The sequence below is a fragment of the Mus caroli genome, chromosome 17 (assembly GCF_900094665.2).
Source record: "Mus caroli chromosome 17, CAROLI_EIJ_v1.1, whole genome shotgun sequence".
NCBI classification, from domain to species: Eukaryota; Metazoa; Chordata; class Mammalia; order Rodentia; family Muridae; genus Mus; species Mus caroli.
In genome coordinates, this window is record NC_034586.1 from 32439577 (window position 1) to 32456840 (window position 17264).

The 17264-nt window shown below is 50.7% G+C and overlaps 2 protein-coding genes across 2 annotated transcripts in view; both read right to left on the minus strand.

Annotated features, from left to right (window-relative positions):
- Vars2 (valyl-tRNA synthetase 2, mitochondrial) overlaps window positions 1–4785 on the minus strand; it is an 11836-nt gene extending 7051 nt beyond the window's left edge. Inside the window, exons 1-11 of the mRNA XM_021186231.2 lie at window positions 4282–4785; window positions 4058–4139; window positions 3871–3971; window positions 3330–3451; window positions 3172–3238; window positions 2982–3079; window positions 1981–2062; window positions 1706–1825; window positions 1283–1394; window positions 675–763; window positions 216–306 (exon numbers count right to left, since the gene is read on the minus strand). Of these exons, the coding sequence (XP_021041890.1) occupies window positions 216–306; window positions 675–763; window positions 1283–1394; window positions 1706–1825; window positions 1981–2062; window positions 2982–3079; window positions 3172–3238; window positions 3330–3451; window positions 3871–3971; window positions 4058–4139; window positions 4282–4482 (1165 nt within the window). The 5' untranslated portion in view covers window positions 4483–4785. The remainder of the gene's footprint in view (window positions 1–215; window positions 307–674; window positions 764–1282; window positions 1395–1705; window positions 1826–1980; window positions 2063–2981; window positions 3080–3171; window positions 3239–3329; window positions 3452–3870; window positions 3972–4057; window positions 4140–4281) is intronic.
- Window positions 4786–4921: 136 nt separating this feature from the next.
- On the minus strand, window positions 4922–10872 carry Gtf2h4 (general transcription factor IIH subunit 4). The gene is made up of 14 exons (XM_021186232.2): window positions 10706–10872; window positions 9838–9980; window positions 9160–9264; window positions 8386–8517; window positions 8026–8122; window positions 7859–7947; window positions 7567–7678; window positions 7392–7460; window positions 7149–7232; window positions 6836–6968; window positions 6516–6646; window positions 5816–5863; window positions 5635–5713; window positions 4922–5207 (listed from the first exon to the last, which is right to left on the minus strand). The coding sequence occupies exons 2-14, from the start codon at window positions 9975–9977 to the stop codon at window positions 5035–5037; spliced, it is 1392 nt and encodes a 463-aa protein (XP_021041891.1). The 5' UTR covers window positions 9978–9980; window positions 10706–10872; the 3' UTR covers window positions 4922–5034.
- Between the last annotated feature and the right edge of the window lie 6392 nt (window positions 10873–17264).

The window sequence follows — 17264 nt, forward strand, 5'->3', positions numbered from 1 at the left end:
ATCCCACCCTCGTCCCCTCCTGCCTCCATCATCCCCACATCCCACCCTCATCCCCTCCTGCCTCCATCATCCCCACATCCCACCCTCGTCCCCTCTTGCCTCCATCATCCCCACATCCCACCCTCATCCCCTCCTGCCTCCATCATCCCCACCCCCAGCTCTCATGTTCTCCTCCTGTTCCCTTCCCTCCCTCCCTGGACCCGACTTCCACACACCTATGCCCACATGTGGCTGAACAGTGGTGTCTGTGATGAGGGGGAGAAGCTGTCCTGTCAAAGGATGACGGAGCTGTCGCCCATGTAAATGCTAGAGGGAAGGTGAGCCATTAGGAACAGGCAGGAGTATGGGACAGAGGGTTTGGGCCATGAGAACCCTAGAGCAAGAGGGTAGAGATCACAAGGCAGGGCTTAGAGCAAGCCCTAGCATCAGACTTGTGAGGGAGCCAAGAAGCAGTCCCTGGACAATCCCTCACTGCTATCACTGTGAAGGCAGCCATAGGAAGCATAAGCCAATTAGTGTGGCTGATACACAGAAGGGCAGCAGCTGCATTTGGTCTGGAGGCCATGGTTAGTGAGAGCCGCCGCAGAGCTGAGGAGGGAGTCTCAGAAGAAGCGTCTAACAAGAAAGGGGACACTGTAGGGTGGGAGGGCCTGGTGCAGGCACACCCTACTCACCGTGTATCTCGGGTCATCTGGATGAACGGCCACAGCCACATCTCCAGGCAGGGTCTCTGGCCTGGTGGTTCCCACCACAATCTCTGTGTCTGGAGACAAGCATTCAAGCACTGAGGTCAGCCATCACCCCTTGCCCTCTCTCCCACACAGGGGAAGCAAGTAAGAGCTGGAGCAGGAAGGAGGAGGGGAGGGGGGAGGGGGAGCAGCCTGCCTCCTCCCTGCTCTGAACTATCAGGAGCGCAGGTAACGAACAAACTACACTTCAGAACTAATCTTCTGCATTGTTTTACTAAGCCAGGGCCTCAGGTAGCTGTGGCTGGCTTGGAACTTACTATGTAGACCAGGCGAGCCTTGAACTTGGAATCCTCCCACTTCTGCCCCCAAAGGCTGTGATCTCAGGTACACTTGTCACTAGCTCAGAACTGCTCTCTTAGTGGAAGACCTCACAGAGTCACACTAGGTTCCCAATGAAGAGGGCCTCGTGCCTTTTCTTCCCCTCCAGAACAAGTACCCACAACAGTGCAAACCTACCAGGGGTCCCGGAAACCTCACGCACTTGAGAAAACGGGAAGCAAAGGGAAGAGGACAACTTTCAGGACCACACTCACCAGGCTCTCCATCCACAGGGAAAGCAACAGAAGCAAGGAGCCCAAAAGACACAGGGGTCGGGCAGCCGGGCAGCTGCAGCACCGTGCGGCCAGGCAGAGGCCGGCTTTCCACCTGGAGGGTTGAGGAGGCAGGAAAGAGCAGTCTCTCTGTGGTGCTCACATCCAGGGCTCCTACAGCTCTCCACCCTGCTTCCCTGCCCTCCCACCCACAGTAAAGTCACGGAGCTCACTCCCATGGCAGATCGCTCTGCTGAGCACAGCGGGAACTCTGTGGCTCTTCCACTGGCCCCACAGGTCGCATGCCACCCTCTGATTGGCACGTGGAGAAGCAGAGCAATTGGAGCTTGAGAAAATCAAATACAGACACCTGTGGCGGCCGCAAGGACCTCACTCTGTCAGCCTGTCTTTCTTCCTCTCCCTCACCTCAATGTCTGAGATGGCTGATCGCAAAGTACATGACCAGTTGACAAGCTGGCGGTTCCGGTACAACAATCCCGAGTCGTAGAGTCGCACGAAAGCTTCCGTCACAGCTGCTGAGGAGCCCTGGAACGATCTGAATGTCCATACCTGACGTCCTCCCTCCCTCTGCTGAACCCAGGGGTTCCCTATCCCTCTACCAACACTTCCCACACTGGTCTTTAGCACACATACACCACCACCACCACCCCAAACCCACAGGGACCATGGCGTGAACTCACGGCATCCATGGTGAAACACTCTCGATCCCAGTCCAGAGAGGCACCCAGAGCGCAGAGCTGCTCATAGATCTCCCCTCCTTTCCTGCACCAGAGATTTCTATCAGTAAATATGACCAGAGTACCACCCAGCACTAACCATAGGTGCTCGCCAATGCCAGGTACCGGAGGAAATAAAGTGTACATAGAGCTGACCCTGCTGATGGAGATAGAACCACACACCTGGGGTGGGGCGTCCTATGGCTTTAAAAGATACAGAAAGGTCTCTGCAGGGGTATCTAAACCTTTGGCTTCTCTGAGACACACTGGATGGATGGCTATCTTAGGCTACAACCAGTAGTATCTTAGCTGTAGCCCATGGGTCGGAGGCACATACATGCACATACATACATGCATTCATTTTGCATAACACCGTAAGAGGTCATTGCCATGTACAAAGTTTACATTTGAGAATTATGTACTAAAGCAAAAAGTCCTCAAAATGTTTTAAGTTTACAATTCACAGCTACACTGGGATGCAAGAGGTCCATGGGCCAAGGCCTGTACACACCTAGCAGGAGCAGCCACTTTATGAAAAATGTAAGAGAGAGAGAGAGAGAGAAGCACGTGACCACCACAGACATGGGAAGGCCCAGGGGCATGGGAGAGGTGATGAAGTCCAAGGGAAAACAAGACAAGGAGGTTAAATAAACCACACATTTGTATACATCCATTCATATACACATAAATGTGTGCATCCTAACATGAGCATAGTACACACAGTGTGCATTCTAACATGAGCACAGGACACACAAGTGTGTGCATTCTAACATGAGCACAGTATACAGACAAATGTGCACATTGTGACACACATGCACACACACACTCTTGGCTCAGACACCCCATCCATCATTCCCTCTGCTCCGAGGCAGTGAGGCACAAGGCCGGAAGAACAGAATGCTACAAGTCAGAAGTAGTCCTGACAAGCAAAAATGTGGTCAATCCCACTGGCCCTGCCCTCGTACTCATGTTTCCACTGCCACACGGCCCTGAGGAAGTCTTCCCGGCTCAGCTCGTGTCTCCGCACTCTCTGCTCCTTCCATAGCTGCTTCTCCACCACGGCCTGAAGTGGGATCAGGTGTGAATGAAAGCTAGTCAGGCTTCACATAAAGACCGCACTTTCAACCAAGGGGGGGGGGGGGGCACAAGACACACCTGTGTAGCAATTCCTGCGTGATCGGACCCGGGGATCCACAGCACGCGATCCCCACGCATCCGGTGCCTGCCACAGAAACACCATGGGGTCTCTGAGCTCACTGATCCTCACTTCCAACCTTCCCTTTGGGAACTGCAGTGGCCCCACCGCCTCTCACCAGCGCACAAGTGCGTCCTGGATCGCCACTGTGAGTGCATGGCCAATGTGCAGAGAGCCGGTGACATTGGGAGGTGGGATACACATGGAAAAGGTCTCCCCTGTAGCTTGGGACAGCCTTGCCTGGAAGGAATGAGGAAGTCAGAGGAGAGGGAGAATTAGTTGTTGCCTGGGGGAACAGCACCCTCTGGTGCCTTGGGGCAAAAAGAACTTCAAGAAGGCCAGGTCTACTAGTGGCACACGTGTGAAAAGGCAGAGGAAGATGGATCTCTGGGTTTGAGGCCAGCCTCGTCTACAGAGTTCCAGGATGGCCAGGACTACATGGAGAAACAGTGTCTCAAATTTTTTTATTATTATTATTATTATTGTTATTATTATTATTATTATTATTATTGAAATCCAACACGGGGAAGGCAAAAAGAAAACCAGGGGCCGAAAGAAATAAACGTCAACTGTGAAGTTAGCCTGTGCCCACCAAGTTCAAGGGCCACTCACTCACTCTGTCTAAAGGACCTCATAGAAGCCCTCTGCCGCGTACTGACCTGATACTCTGGTTTGAAGAAGCCCTCTCGCACCCACCACTGGTACCAGGCCGCTTCAACATACTGGGGACTGTAAGCAGGAGGCAGGGGCCCAGAAACATCTGTGGAAGCAGAAGAGATCCACTACTGAACTGCATGTTAGCAGACCAAAGAGCAACAACATCGCAAAACACTCCCTACACTTTACCTTTCTTTTCACCTGGCCCGGTGGGGATTTCATACAATACTACCTCCTTGTGACTCCAGGCCTTAGTGGGCACTGCAGGTATCTGCACGGAGGAAACAGGGTGTGTGTGTTGGGGGGTGGGGTAGAGGCTGCAATTCCCAGTACACCACAGTCATCTGGATTCCTGCACCAGTCTCTTTCAGCCCCTTCCCAAGTCTTGGGAGACCCAAGGACTGACCCCTGACCTTGCTCTTCTCAGCTAGCCCAGCCTCCAGGGCCGCCTGCTTCTCCCGCAGGCGCTTCTGTTTGGCTTCACGGTTCCTCCGAGAGACGGGGGAGCCGTGGGGCTCCGGCTGTGTACAAAGTGCCTGGGGCCTGGAGAGACCCCATGAGGGCCTCAGCCCCCAGAGCGGTGGCCGGAAAGAGGCCAGAGGCAAATGAGGCATCGGGAGTGTTTGGGAAGGGATGGAGGTCTGCTCACTAGGAGGCCATGGGATGCAGGAGGTCGCAACCCTTCACTTCCACCAGCAGGACCCTCTCACTCTACGTCCTTCCGCCTAGGGGCGGAGCGCACGGGGTGGACAGCACTCTGGAATCACTGAAACCAAGGCGTCCAGAGAAGGCTGGAGCTCTGCGCCACTGACGCGGACACGAAGGCTGGGGTTCGGAAGCCTAGGACCACCCCCACCGCCGCAAGCTCGGCCATGCGCCTCTAACTCGAACGTCCGGGGGAACTCAGAGCCGATAGGTGCATGGCGAGGTGCGCGCGCAAGCGTGGGCGGGGACACGCAGGCGCATGCGTAAAAGACTCTCGCTCCTCCGGCTGAGTAGAAGCGGGTATCACTGCGTTGGGTAGGAAAACGCCGGCAGACGTCAGAAGCCGCATAGCTTTTTCCCATAATTTTATTAAACAAGAAATGTCCCGGTGTGTAAACAAAATACATCTGAGTTGGAAAGCTGCCCGCCCGCTCGCCCGCCCGGGGCCGGACCTGGCCGGCTCAGGAGCTGTGCTTCTGCCGCTTCCAGAAGCGCTTGACGTCGCTGTGCCCCGCCGGTGTCACCACCATCAGCCGCTTGGCAGAGTTCTCGAACACAAGCACGCCCAGCTCCCGCGCGTGGGCCAGCAGCAGTTCAAAGTCCACTTGCGACAGGAACTGGTTATACAGGACGCCTGGGGTCGGGTGGGACAGGCAGGAGGTGAGGGGCTGTAGTGGTCTCTGCCCCTCAGAGCAGCATGCAGGCAGGGGCTGCAGGCCACAGTTGTTAGGACTAATTCTCTACGGATAGTCGACTGTTCAACTTTAACACCTGTGGCATCCAGACACTCGAAAAGACAGCAAAATCCACAAGAAAAACCACGCAAACCCACCTAAAGAGAAGACTGAATTACCCTGCCTCTTATCCCCTCACCTAGCTTAATTCAAACTGCACTGATTTGGGACATATTTCCTGCTACTAATATATCAAAATAAAAGATCAGTTTTCCTCTCCTTCCCTTTTGAGAAACAAATACGAAATGCACAAAACCTTTTGCGTGAAATTGCTGGCCTTACCTCTTTAGCCAATGACTTGAGATTAGGTCAGCGGAAGCCACTCACCTTCAGTGAACCGGAGTCTGTCCCTTTCCAGCTCCCACAGCCGAATCTGGTCTGTTATGGTGGGGGGCAGCACAGGATTCTGCAGGACAAGGGTGAGGCTATAGGACCTGGCTTCTCATCCATCCTCTCGCGGCTAGGTGCCCAGGCTGCCAGCCCCCCGAGTCTTAGTACCCAGCCATACCTGTTTGAGCATCACTGGATGTGCCCTTGTCCTTAGGAAATGGATTATCTAGGAAAACACAAGAATGTAGAAAATCGGGCTGGCAAGATGGCTCAGTGGGTAAGAGCACTGACAGCTCTTCAGAAGGTCCCGAGTTCAAATCCCAGCAACCACATGGTGGTTCGCAACCACCGTAATGAGATCTGGTGCGTACTTATGTATAATAAAACTTTAAAAAAAGAAGAATGTAGAAAGTCATCTGAGCTAATGTCACTGAAACAGCATCTCTGTTCTCCTAGCCACAAGCCTCTGACAGGCCTGTTCTACTGTTACTTTCAGGTGCACCTCCCACTGGTCACTCCTGGGACCCTCTCTATGATGCATCTCTTCTCTCCATAGTCTTGCCTTGTTTTTCTTTCTTTAAGATGGCAGTAGCGACCATATCTCAGCAGGCTCTAAGCTAAGCATCTTAACATCTAGTCTTCCAGCACCCTTTTGAGGTGGACTGCTGTTTACTGGGAGCAAAGTAAGGCTCGCAAAGACAAGGCAGCCGTGAACCGTGGAGTGAGACAGATTCAGAGCTAGACCATCTCCCTCCATGACCTTCCAGGTTTCCCCGGTGACTCGCCACCTCCCCTGACAGACCTGAGGCTGTGACAGGAATACCTTGGCCCCAGGACGAGCACAGCCCCTTCCCGACCTCTACTCCAAGTAGGGATACCTGTTGAGCTGTGATGCCGCTGGCAATGGCCTGCTGCACACTCTCCCGGGTCACTTGTGCCACCACCATGTTGGGGAATCGATAGAGCATTTCGGAGAAAAGAGCAATGAGAGCGATCTGCAGTTCCGACTCTGCCTCAGGAATGGAGGAGGAGGAGTGAGGAGGCTGCCCAGCCCTGCCTTCCTCCAGCCCCGCCTTCAAGTGTAGGAATAAATACTAGGGAGCTACATAAACCACCCAGGAAACATGGCCCTAACTGGATTTTCTCCTATGTCCTTCCCCTCTGCACTCCCTACCCACTCACCCTCACCCAGACCCACCGGTATAGGCATATAGTCGGTAATTGGTTTCCACGACAATGAAGCCTGGCTGGTGCACAGTGCCCCCAGCCCCAGAGACACCAGATGAGAGGTTGATGGCCAGGCGTGTGGGGTAGTAACGCCGGGACTTCCTCTGGAAGAACACAGGGCAAGATGGGGTCCTCTTTCTGGTAACCACCCTCCTGTTAGACATCCGACCCCCTCCTGTGAAATCTCCTCCCTCAAATGACCCAAGCACTCAGTCCTGGCTAGGTCTTTCAGCTGCACCCCAGCACCCGACTCTCCCCGAGGCCAAGTGGCTGGGTGTACATACCTTCCTCTGGAAAACAAGCCCGAACTCACGCAGGTGTTGCAGGAAGTTCAACAAAGAGTCACTCATCCCCTCCACAGAGTAGTCCTGGGGAAGAGATGGCCAGCTGGGGGCTATGACACGTCCACCGGTCACTACCTGGCCTATGTGCCCTCCTTGCTTTGCCTTCTCGGGGGGGTTCTGTAGTCACTACCGTTTTCCTCCATAACCTCTCCTCACCTCCCAGCCCTCCAGCTCCCTACTTACCTTGCCAAGAGTAGAGAAGCTGAGCTGGAAAAGGAAGGAGAGAATCTCCACCAGATCCATGCCCCGGCTCTGGGAAGGAAGCGGCAGAGCGGCAGGAGGTGAGATGGGAAGAGGGAGTGAGGGAGTTACTCAGCGGGACAGGAGCACGGCATCCGTCCGAGGCCCTGGCTCTTACCTGGGCTGTCTGCAGATACTGCAGCATGAAGTACCAGAGCTGGGCAGGCGTGTCCAGTAGCAGGAACTGGAAGCCAGCGGAAGTGATGCAGGGTGGTTCTCCAGGTTCAGTGCTAGACACAGAGCGGGCTGATGGTGGCAGCTTGCAAAGGCTGCACTGAGTCCACCTTACGCACACTTGGGCCCCTCCTCTCAGCCAGCTCTCTCCAGTTCCTCCTAACCCCAGACACCCATTTTATATGAGACCCAAGGAGACTGCCGAGCGGAGAGCTGCCATGCTCCGCCCTCCTCACCTTTTCATAAGCCCGGCCTGGCTGAGGAGCTGAGCCAGGTCTTGGCTGACAGCTGCACTGGGGGAGCCCACCATGAAGTGCAAGACCACCTAGAGACGGAAAGGGTCAGGAGACTGGGGTCTCGAGGGTTACGGGGAACGGGGGCACGGCAGAGGCACACTCCTCACCTCCCAGCGCTCCTCAGCATACTTGTCCAGTGAGGGGACGTCCCGGGCATGCTTGTCTGGTCCCAGCTGACTTGTGTCATCAGACCAGGCCTTGCCCCTGTGGCCAGGATACACAGGAGTAAGGAACCCTGTCTGCCTCCTGCTTCCCTAGGTCTTTACCCTCACCCCAAGGGCGACAAGACAAGGACATTTTCTGCACCCTACATCCACACCTGGCCCAGTGTATTCTTGAAGGAGCATTCCAAGGGGTGGGGGTGGGGGTGGGGAGAGGGTCTGGGGAGGCCTCTCAGGAGCTTCTCCCCCACCAGTGTAACAAGCAGGTCCCCTGGCCTAGCTCAGGGAGGGAGGGAAATGACGTACCCACCCAGAAGGGCAATTCGGAGGTTCTGGCGGAAGACAGGGTTCAAGATGAGGCCTTGGAGTCCACCAGGGAGCAGCTGGGTATGCCAGATACGGAGGCCACTCAGCAGCCCCGTACTTTCCTCCTGAGCCCTGGGCAGAAGCAGAGTTGAGTGGGGTGTCACCAGTAGCAAGGAGACCTCCAGGGAACTTCATCTCTAGCTCCTCTGAACGGGAGGCCCTTGGAACAGTGTCGCAGGGGGAAGCTGTGTTTCGCACCTCAGATACCTGCACTGCAATGCTAAGGAGAACCTCGTTCGTTTTGATTGTTGTTGGTTTCTCTGTTTTGTTTTCTAAGTCAATTCTTTTTTTTTTTTTTTTTTTTTTTTTTTTTTTTTTTTTTTTTTCAGAAAGGGTCCTATGAAGCCTGGGACAGCCTCAAACTGACAATACATCAAACTTACACTGTAGCCCTTGAATCTCTGGTTTCCTATCTCTACCTATCAACTTGGGGGGAGGGGTCGCGGGGGGGGGGCTGCATTTTTCCCTTTGTCTTTTCGTTTGTTTTCTTTTGTTCTAGTTAGCATACAGCTAAAGAGACACACCCTTCCACAGTGGAAACCTCTGCAGGTATATTCTGGAGGGTTTTCCTTGTGTAGGGCAGGGTCTGTTGTTGAAAGGCCCATATCTGATCCCCTAGCTCCTCTGTGTGTGCACCCTGCAAGTGTTCCAAACACAAGTCCTTTGAGAAATGTCGCTGTTGGGAAGCTCGCACCAGCTGTGCCCGGGACTCACTTGCTGAACTCCTTCTTCACCCACAGGGCCACCGCAGCCTGTGGTAGGGGCTGCTCCAGGAAGAGCATCCTCATGACCCAGTTCTTAGCCAAAGAAGGGAGCTCCCTGTAAGGTTCAGAGGCCAGATGTTATCAGAAGCCACCTCGCACCTGCATCTCTGCCCTCATCTGCCTGTGGTTTTAAAAAAACAAATATCCCAACTGGTCAGAGAGGCAGAGGAAGCACCCAGCTGACCTTTTTTCTCCAAGGACATCTCAGAAAGAAAACGCTCCCCCTCCTTCTCCACACTGTCTTAAATTCCCTTCAACTCAACGTTGCTAATTTCTGTTTACTTGGTTGCACCATCTCTTGGCCTTCGGTTGACTTTAGCCCTTGGCTAAAAGGTGTGTGCTTAGGGCTGAGCCATAATAACAAGGTTTTTCTGGTTCATAATCCTGGAGTTCACAATGTGAACCCTGCAACCTCTGCCTCTCAAACGTCTCATGCCATCTCCCACATCCTTAGCAGTCCCATTGCCCGGACAACCTCTTTCTGGTTTGGACTGACACACTTGGGAGTAATGTCTTAACACCCTGGTACTCACACTAGGCTAATAAGCCTCTCCCCGTGATAACTAATTTCAGTCTGCAGGCCCCGTTACATTCTCCAAACATACCCCTTGCTCTGAAGGCTCCTCACCTGAAAACAGCCAGACAAGTGGCAGGGTGCCCATACAATCGGTCCAGCACCCCAGGGCTCAGGCCTCCTAAGAATTCCTGGAGATTCCTGCATTGTAGGTGTGCTCGGTTCAGTCCACCCCTCGAAGGGGTGATCTCCATCACCTGAGAGGGACGAATGTCAGAACTCCCACATGACCCAGGCCTATATCACTGACTCCAGATCTATCAGGCTCACTTTCTGTACTTTCCTGTCTGGTGCCACTTATCACCTGTTTGGGAGGACACCTCCCAAACCCCTCGTGTCCTGCTTCTTTTCTTCATTATGCAGCTCGCGATGGCCTTGAACTTGCTATGGAGCTAAGGATGGATTTGAACCCATGATCCATCTGCCTTTACCTCCCAAGTGGCCACCAGGATTTTCATCCCACATCTGCCCTGAAGTTCAGCTTTTGTTCAGTCTCCAGGAGGTGGAATTAGTCTCATTTTTGTGTATGGTCCTGAGGATCAAATCCAGATCCTCACCGGTGTGGACTGAATTACTTATCGTTTCATACTTGCAAGTGTTTTGCATATCAATGACATCTCAAGTTCACCTAAGCAGTGAGAAAGATGCTTATTTGAGCCCAGGCTTCTCTCTCTTGTCCACCCTCCTGGTCAGATCAGTCCAAATGGGTCAAGTCTGGGGACACGGCTATAAACTGCCTCATGCTTACCAACCTAAATCCCTTTCTATCCCTTTCCCTCCAGCCAGCCTTACCCCTCTCACTGAGACCCACGTCTCTGAGCTCCTCACATCTCCCCGACTTTGCTTTCACTCCGCCTCTCGCTCAACTCTCTCTGCCTTACCCTTCTCATACCCCCTCACCACTCGGCTCCCCCTCGCGCACCCCGGGTCACCAGCCGTCGCCTAATCAGTGCTAATGTCTCGCATTGGCTCCTGGAAATAAAGGATGAGAATTCTAAAAGGTTGGAGAACCACGAAGAACTTCACAGACAGGACCCAGCCAAAAAGCAGTCCAAAGAGAAGGGAGAGCAGAGAAATGTGTCAAGAGTAAAGGGGGTTAGAATAGGCAAAGCACTCGCCTGTCGCAAGGCATGTTGGGAATTGTAGTCCTTTTTTAGCCTGCATTGGAGCACTATGAAGAGGTTCTGACTACAATTCCCTAAAGGCACCGCAAGAAGGCCGGCCGAGAAAAGGTGGCTTTTCATTGGGATTCCCTAGAAACATCCGAAATCAGACCATTTGGTTCCGCGCCTCTCTCCCCTATGCAGCTAGGCGAATCTCTTGTCAGACCTAGGCAGGAGGAGGCACCCAACCTGGAGGAGCTCCGGGGCCTCCTATCGGAGACGTACTAAGGCAGTTTAGTGGTGGTATGTTAGATGTAGAGACCTCAAACTAGGTTTCTTGACCTCTGTTGTTTCCCAGGAAACCGAGATAATAATCAGTGCAGAGCATCTTCACATGGCAAGGATCAACACAATCGCTCTTATTTGGTTACTAAATGCTCAATCAATCAAAATGTCTATGTAAAGTCAGATTCCCTGGAACTGGAATTACTTACAGCTGTGAGCTGTTACATGCGTGCTAGGAATTGAACTTGGGCCCTTTGGAAGGACAGCCACTGTACTTAACTGCTGAGCCATCTCTCCACCATCCTCCCACCTGCTCAATCTTAATCCCTTCCTCCTAAACCCTCCCAACTCCCCGGGAGTTAGAAGATTACACTGCAATTTTTTTTTTAAAAAAGATTTATTTATTTATTATATGTAAGTACACTGTAGCTGTCTTCAGACACTCCAGAAGAGGGCGCCAGATCTCGTTACGGATGGTTGTTAGCCAACATGTGGTTGCTGGGATTTGAACTCTGGACCTTTGGAAGAGCAGTCGGGTGCTCTTACCCACTGAGCCATCTCACCAGCCCTACACTGCAATTTTTAAGAAAAAGCTATCGTTTGCCCTGATTTGATTTATGAATTTATCCTAGGCAAGACAAGGGAAAGGGGGGAATGACATCAACTAAGGTCATCTATAGGGTCTCGAATTCTTATGGGGGCAAATTCTGTTATTCTTACATCACAGGCTATCAAGCCCAACAAGAATAAGAGATCTGCACAAGAAAGTCCCAGTACAGAGATGAGAAACACATTTATCAAGGGCAAAAATGGTAGGGCCATGTAAGGACTTGATTATACTTTACTATGTATTTTAAGGAAAATCACGGGCTGGTGAGATGGCTCAGTGGGTAAAGACTTTGCTATGCTGTGAACTGAAGAGATGGGGAGAGATATCCGACTTCCATGCCTGTGCCATGGCGATGTGAATCCCAGCCTTCACCGTCCTGCACTCACACACCATAATAATAAAAGTCATCTTTTAAAAAGTAGAGTAGTCTGACGTTGTCTTGGTTGTAAATGTTAGGATAAACCTTGAACCACATCCTGACCAAGGTCCTACACTGGAACTCCAGCCCCTCCCCCTCACTGCTATTACTGAGCTCTCAGCTGAGGCCCAACAGTTTCTAAACATAAAATGGCCTTCTATCCAGGAGGGAGAAATTGAAGGCTTGCACATAGCCCCAGAATCGGCATTTAACTTCCCATTCCTCAAACCTCCTATATAAACCCAAGTACCCCCCTCCGTTTGGCAGATGTTACTTTAATGCTGTGTCTGAAATAAACTGTCCGGTCAGTTGAAGTCAGTCTCCATTTTCCTTTCTGCCTCCTGTCCCTTTAAGCTGCTTCAGAAATCTAACAGTAATAATAATAAAATGCCTATAACTCCAGTTCCAGGGGGAGGGATCCAATGCCCTCTTCTGGCCTCTGTAGCACCTGGACACATCTGTGCATGTACATAACTTAAAAATAATAATCTTTTTTAAGAAGAAAAGAAGGTAAAAGAACAAAAGCCACTGAAATTAAAGAAACGATCAGCCGGGCGTGGTGGCACATGCCTTTAATCCCAGCACTTGGGAGGCAGAGGCAGGCAGATTTCTGAGTTCAAGGCCAGCCTGGTCTACAAAGTGAGTTCCAGGACTCCAGGACAGCCAGGAGTACACAGAGAAACCCTGTCTCGAAAAAACAAACAAACAAAAGACTGTATCATCCAAGCAGGGTGTGTCAGCACACACCTTTAATCTGAAGACTCATGAAGCAGAGGCAGGGGTTTCTCTGTGAGTTCATGGCCCACCTGGTCTACAAAAGCAAGTTCCAACACAGCCACAGCTGTTTTACAGGAAAACTGTGTCTTGATGATCCCGAAACTCTTGCTCGTAGAATAAATGCAGATTTACCCATCAAAGGTGTTTCCTGAAGTCAATGGGAACAGTTCACAGGTCTGTTTAATAAACAGAGGTTGGTTTAATAAAACACAAATCATCCTAACAATGTGGAACACTGGGCACCCCTGCCTGAGGAAGAAGGGGTGTATACTAGCCTTGAACTGCACATGACCCATCAGCAGAGAGAAAAGTGCAAATTACACAGTAGCTTAAACAGCTCATAAGAAGCTTTGACATAAAACGGAAAGGTCCCCTAGATGGCTTAGTGACAGAAGCATTGGCTATTCAGGTGTGAGGATCAGGGTTTGGATCTCCAGCACGCACCTAAAGTGTTGGGTGGGGATAACCACCTCCCTGTAGGGATCCCCAGAGCAGTTGGCTAGGGAAACTATGCATATCAGAATGATTGGGAGACCCTGCCATGATGAATAAGCTGAAAGCTGTGGGGGCTTCAATTTGACTTTGCTTGGCAGGATCCAACAGAGAGAGCAGCGTTGTCTAATAGCGAGACACAGCTCAGGCTGGGATCTTGGAGACAACCGTGAAGAAACAGCCTTATAAGGCACCTCTTCATAAATCTTCCTAGCGCTGGCAGGTATCTAATAAACAGGCCACTGCCTACCAGCCTCAGTCTTTATTGCCTGTGCTACTCAAAACCTAACAGTTTTCCTCTCTCTGTAATGGGAGTGGTTTGTATGTTGTATTAAATAGAACAATTATAATATTTGCTACATAGCAGATTCTCAGCAAAACATTACCAATTATTTCTATAATTTTTATTATTTTTTATTTCTTGGTACGTTTGTTTGTTTGTTTGTTTTAGGTTTTTGAGACAGGGTTCCATGCTGTAGCCCAGGTCGACCTTGAGCCAGCATAGCTGAGGACAACTTTAAAAGCATGATCTTCATCCAGGCAGTGGTGGTGCACGCCTTTAATCCCAGCACTCAGCAGGCAGAGGCCAGCCTGGACTACAGAGCAAGCTCCAGGATGGCCAGTGCTACACAGAGAAACCCTGTGAAAAACCACACCAAGCCAAACCAAATCTGATCTTGCTGCCTGGTCTCCTGTCCTGGGATTACAGGTGCATACCACCATACCCAGCCCTAACTTTCACTTCTTCTTTTAAATTGTTATTTTAAAATTAATTTATTTTAATTTTTACCTCTTTAGTCTTTTTGCTTATTTTTTTATTTTATTTGAAATTATTTATTTATGTATACAAGTACACTCTAGCTGTCTTCAGACACACCAGAAGAGGGCATCGGATCCCATTACAGATGGTTGTGAGCCACCATGTGGTTGCTGGGAGTTGAACTCAGGACCTCTGGAAGGGCAGTCTGTTCTCTTAACCCTGAGCCATCTCTCCAAAACTTATTTTTATTTTATATATATGAATATTTTGTCTGTATGTATATATATATATATGAACTACATGAGTACCTGGTACCTAAGGGAGTCAAATTCCCCTCTTCCCCCAGAACTAGAGTAATGGATGGTTGTGAGCTACCACATCAGTGTTGGGAACCGAACCTGGGTCCTCTTGAAAAGCAGCCAGTGCTCTTAACCACTGAGCAATCTCTCCACCCCACGACTTTTTAAATTCCATCGATAATTTTATGTTAGCCTTTTAGACATTTGATGTCTTTTTTCCCCCAATGATCAGAGCCCTGTGTTCCAAAAATTAGCCATTTTGTAGCTTATAATCCAATAGTCAAAGAAACATATTGGTTTTGTTTGTTTGTTTGTTTTTCGAGACAGGGTTTTTCTGTGTAGCCCTGGCTGTCCTGGAACTCACTTTGTAGACCAGGCTGGCCTCGAACTCAGAAATCTGCCTGCCTCTGCCTCCCAAGTGTAGCCTCCCCTCCCCCAGCCTTAATGGTTCCACTATTTACACCTGGATGGAGCTTCCCGCTCAATCGTTCTGCCACGCCCACTGCTGGAACTTGCTGCTTTGCTGTTCCGAAGCCATCAGGTGATCACCCTGCTACTGGACCCCAAGATTATTTGGCAGGAATTGGGCCCCTCCCCCTTCCTTCGTAACGGAGTGCCGAAATAGTAAAAATTAAACCTTGAGCAGAGACCTTTGTCTTGGTTCCTTCCTTATCGTGCAGCCCAGCCCCTCTTCTCTTCCAGGTTTCCAAACTGCCTTTCCAGGCTAGAACCCAGGTTGTGATCTACTGGCCAGACACAACACCCAAGTGCTGGGATTAAAGGCGTGAGCCACCACGCCCGGCTCAAAGAAACACATTGTAAAGACACATACCTAAAACATGTGAAATAGCACATACAATTGAGTGGGGTTTGGCCTGACCAGAGGAGACTGATGAAGGGCTAGCAGCAGCTAACAAAGCAGACCCCAGGGAATACTATTGCAGGGGACAAAACCAAGCTACAAAGGCCATACATATGCCAGGAAGGTCTGTGGCCCTTAGAGCACTTAGAGGAAGTGCTGTGGTTGGTATACACAGGAGAATGGTACTGCATAGGACGTAGGAACCAGTCAGCCTCAGACAGGTTTTGTTCCTAAAAGGTCAACCAGAAGTGGACTTGGTGGAACACACTTCTAATTTAAGCATTCAGGAGACTAGAGACAGGAGGAGTGAAGTCCTAACTCAAAGCAAACAACTGCTGGGCATGGTGACCCACACCTTTAATTCCTGCATACATGAAGCAGATTTAGGTAGATCTCTGAGTTCAGTGGCAACCTGGTCTACATAGGGAGCCAGGCCAGCCTAGACTACACAGTGAGACCCTGTCTGAAAAACAAACAAAAATAAAGATCCCAAGGAGGGAGTAAGGGGGAGACTGGGAGTATAGCTCAGTGGTAGTGTTTGCTTAGCATGTACAAGGTCCTGGGTTCAATCCCCCATCATACATACATACATACATACATACATAAAAACTAAGAAAAATGTAATACAAAATTTTACAGGTGGTGGCTAGATGGCAGCAGTTGCCACCACATCTGAGTCTTACACCCAGGATGCACATGATGGAAAGAGACCACCAACTTCTGCAGGCTGTTCTTTAACCTCCACACACACACACCGTGGCACACGCTCACACCCAGCTTCCCATATGTGCACACACACACACTAAATGAATAAATGTAATCATTTTTAAAATAAAAAATACAGAGGACCAGGTGTGGTGTTGCGAACCTCTAATCCTAACACCGGGGAGGCGAAGGCAGGAGAATCACTTCCAGGTTATGCAAGATGAGCTAGACAAGTCTGGGCTTTGTTAAGACCCAGTCTCAGAGCAAGGTCTCCATGGTTGCAGAACCGAAGACAAACCAGAAAGGGTCAGAACAGTCCTGGCTGACTAGCTAGGAGACTACAGTGTTGTAGCATGTGCCAGAGCAAGTGGAGATGTGGAGAAAGAATGGAGATCTGTGGGGCTGGAGGGATGGCTCAGGGGTTAAGAGCACTGGCCGCTCTTCCAGAGGTCATGAGTCCAATTCCCAGGAACCACATAGTGGATCCACAATGCCCTCTTCACATAAAATAAATAAATACGTCTAAGAAAAAAAAAAAAAAGAATGGAGATTTGGCAAGCAGGCCTGTGAGCTTCATGCTGGACTCTGCAGCAAGGCTCCAGGATGATACTGGTGCTAAGTGGATGCTGCCACCATCCTGGGACAGGGGCGGGGTTGGACCTGCTCACACTGAACTTCACAAGAACCTGGAGTTACATTGCTCTAATGCTTAGAGCAAGTCGGGGCAGAGCTCGGGGAACTGTGGCTCCCTGCCCTGGATTCCACTGCTTATTATTCTAGCATCTGACCTCTGAACTCTAGCCCATCAATGTCGGCCTTAATCTGAAGGCAGTCTGACCTATGTAGCTTTAGCAAGACTGCTAGATTTGTGGCCTGGCCCCTGAGAGCCCATTAATTCCATCTCAGATTGAATTACCTTTACCGTCCTCCTCATTATCCATTTGGCTGACTTTGTGAATATCATCAGCCAAAACCCCAGGGTCCTTATTTCCCGGGAACAGCTACAAAGATGGAGCTGTTTCCTTCAAGCCTACCATGGGATTGTTTTTTTTATTTTTATTTTTTTTTGCTTACTACCCAAAGTGAACTCTTTGAGGCCTCCACACTGGCTGCAGCTTGCTCCTGCAGGCTCGTTGTGCCTTTCACCCAGGTGCCGCATACTTTCAAAAC

Bases quoted from the DNA above. Each gene is read 5' to 3' on its own strand.
- Gtf2h4 (XM_021186232.2), bottom strand. From the start codon at position 9,977: ATGGAGATCACCCCTTCGAGGGGTGGACTGAACCGAGCACACCTACAA. The intron at 8,123-8,385 runs GTACGTCATTTC...TCCTGGCCACAG, and splicing joins CGAATTGCCCTTCTGGGTGG to GGGCAAGGCCTGGTCTGATG. The intron at 7,461-7,566 runs GTAAGAGCCAGG...CTTCCTTCCCAG, and splicing joins AGTATCTGCAGACAGCCCAG to AGCCGGGGCATGGATCTGGT.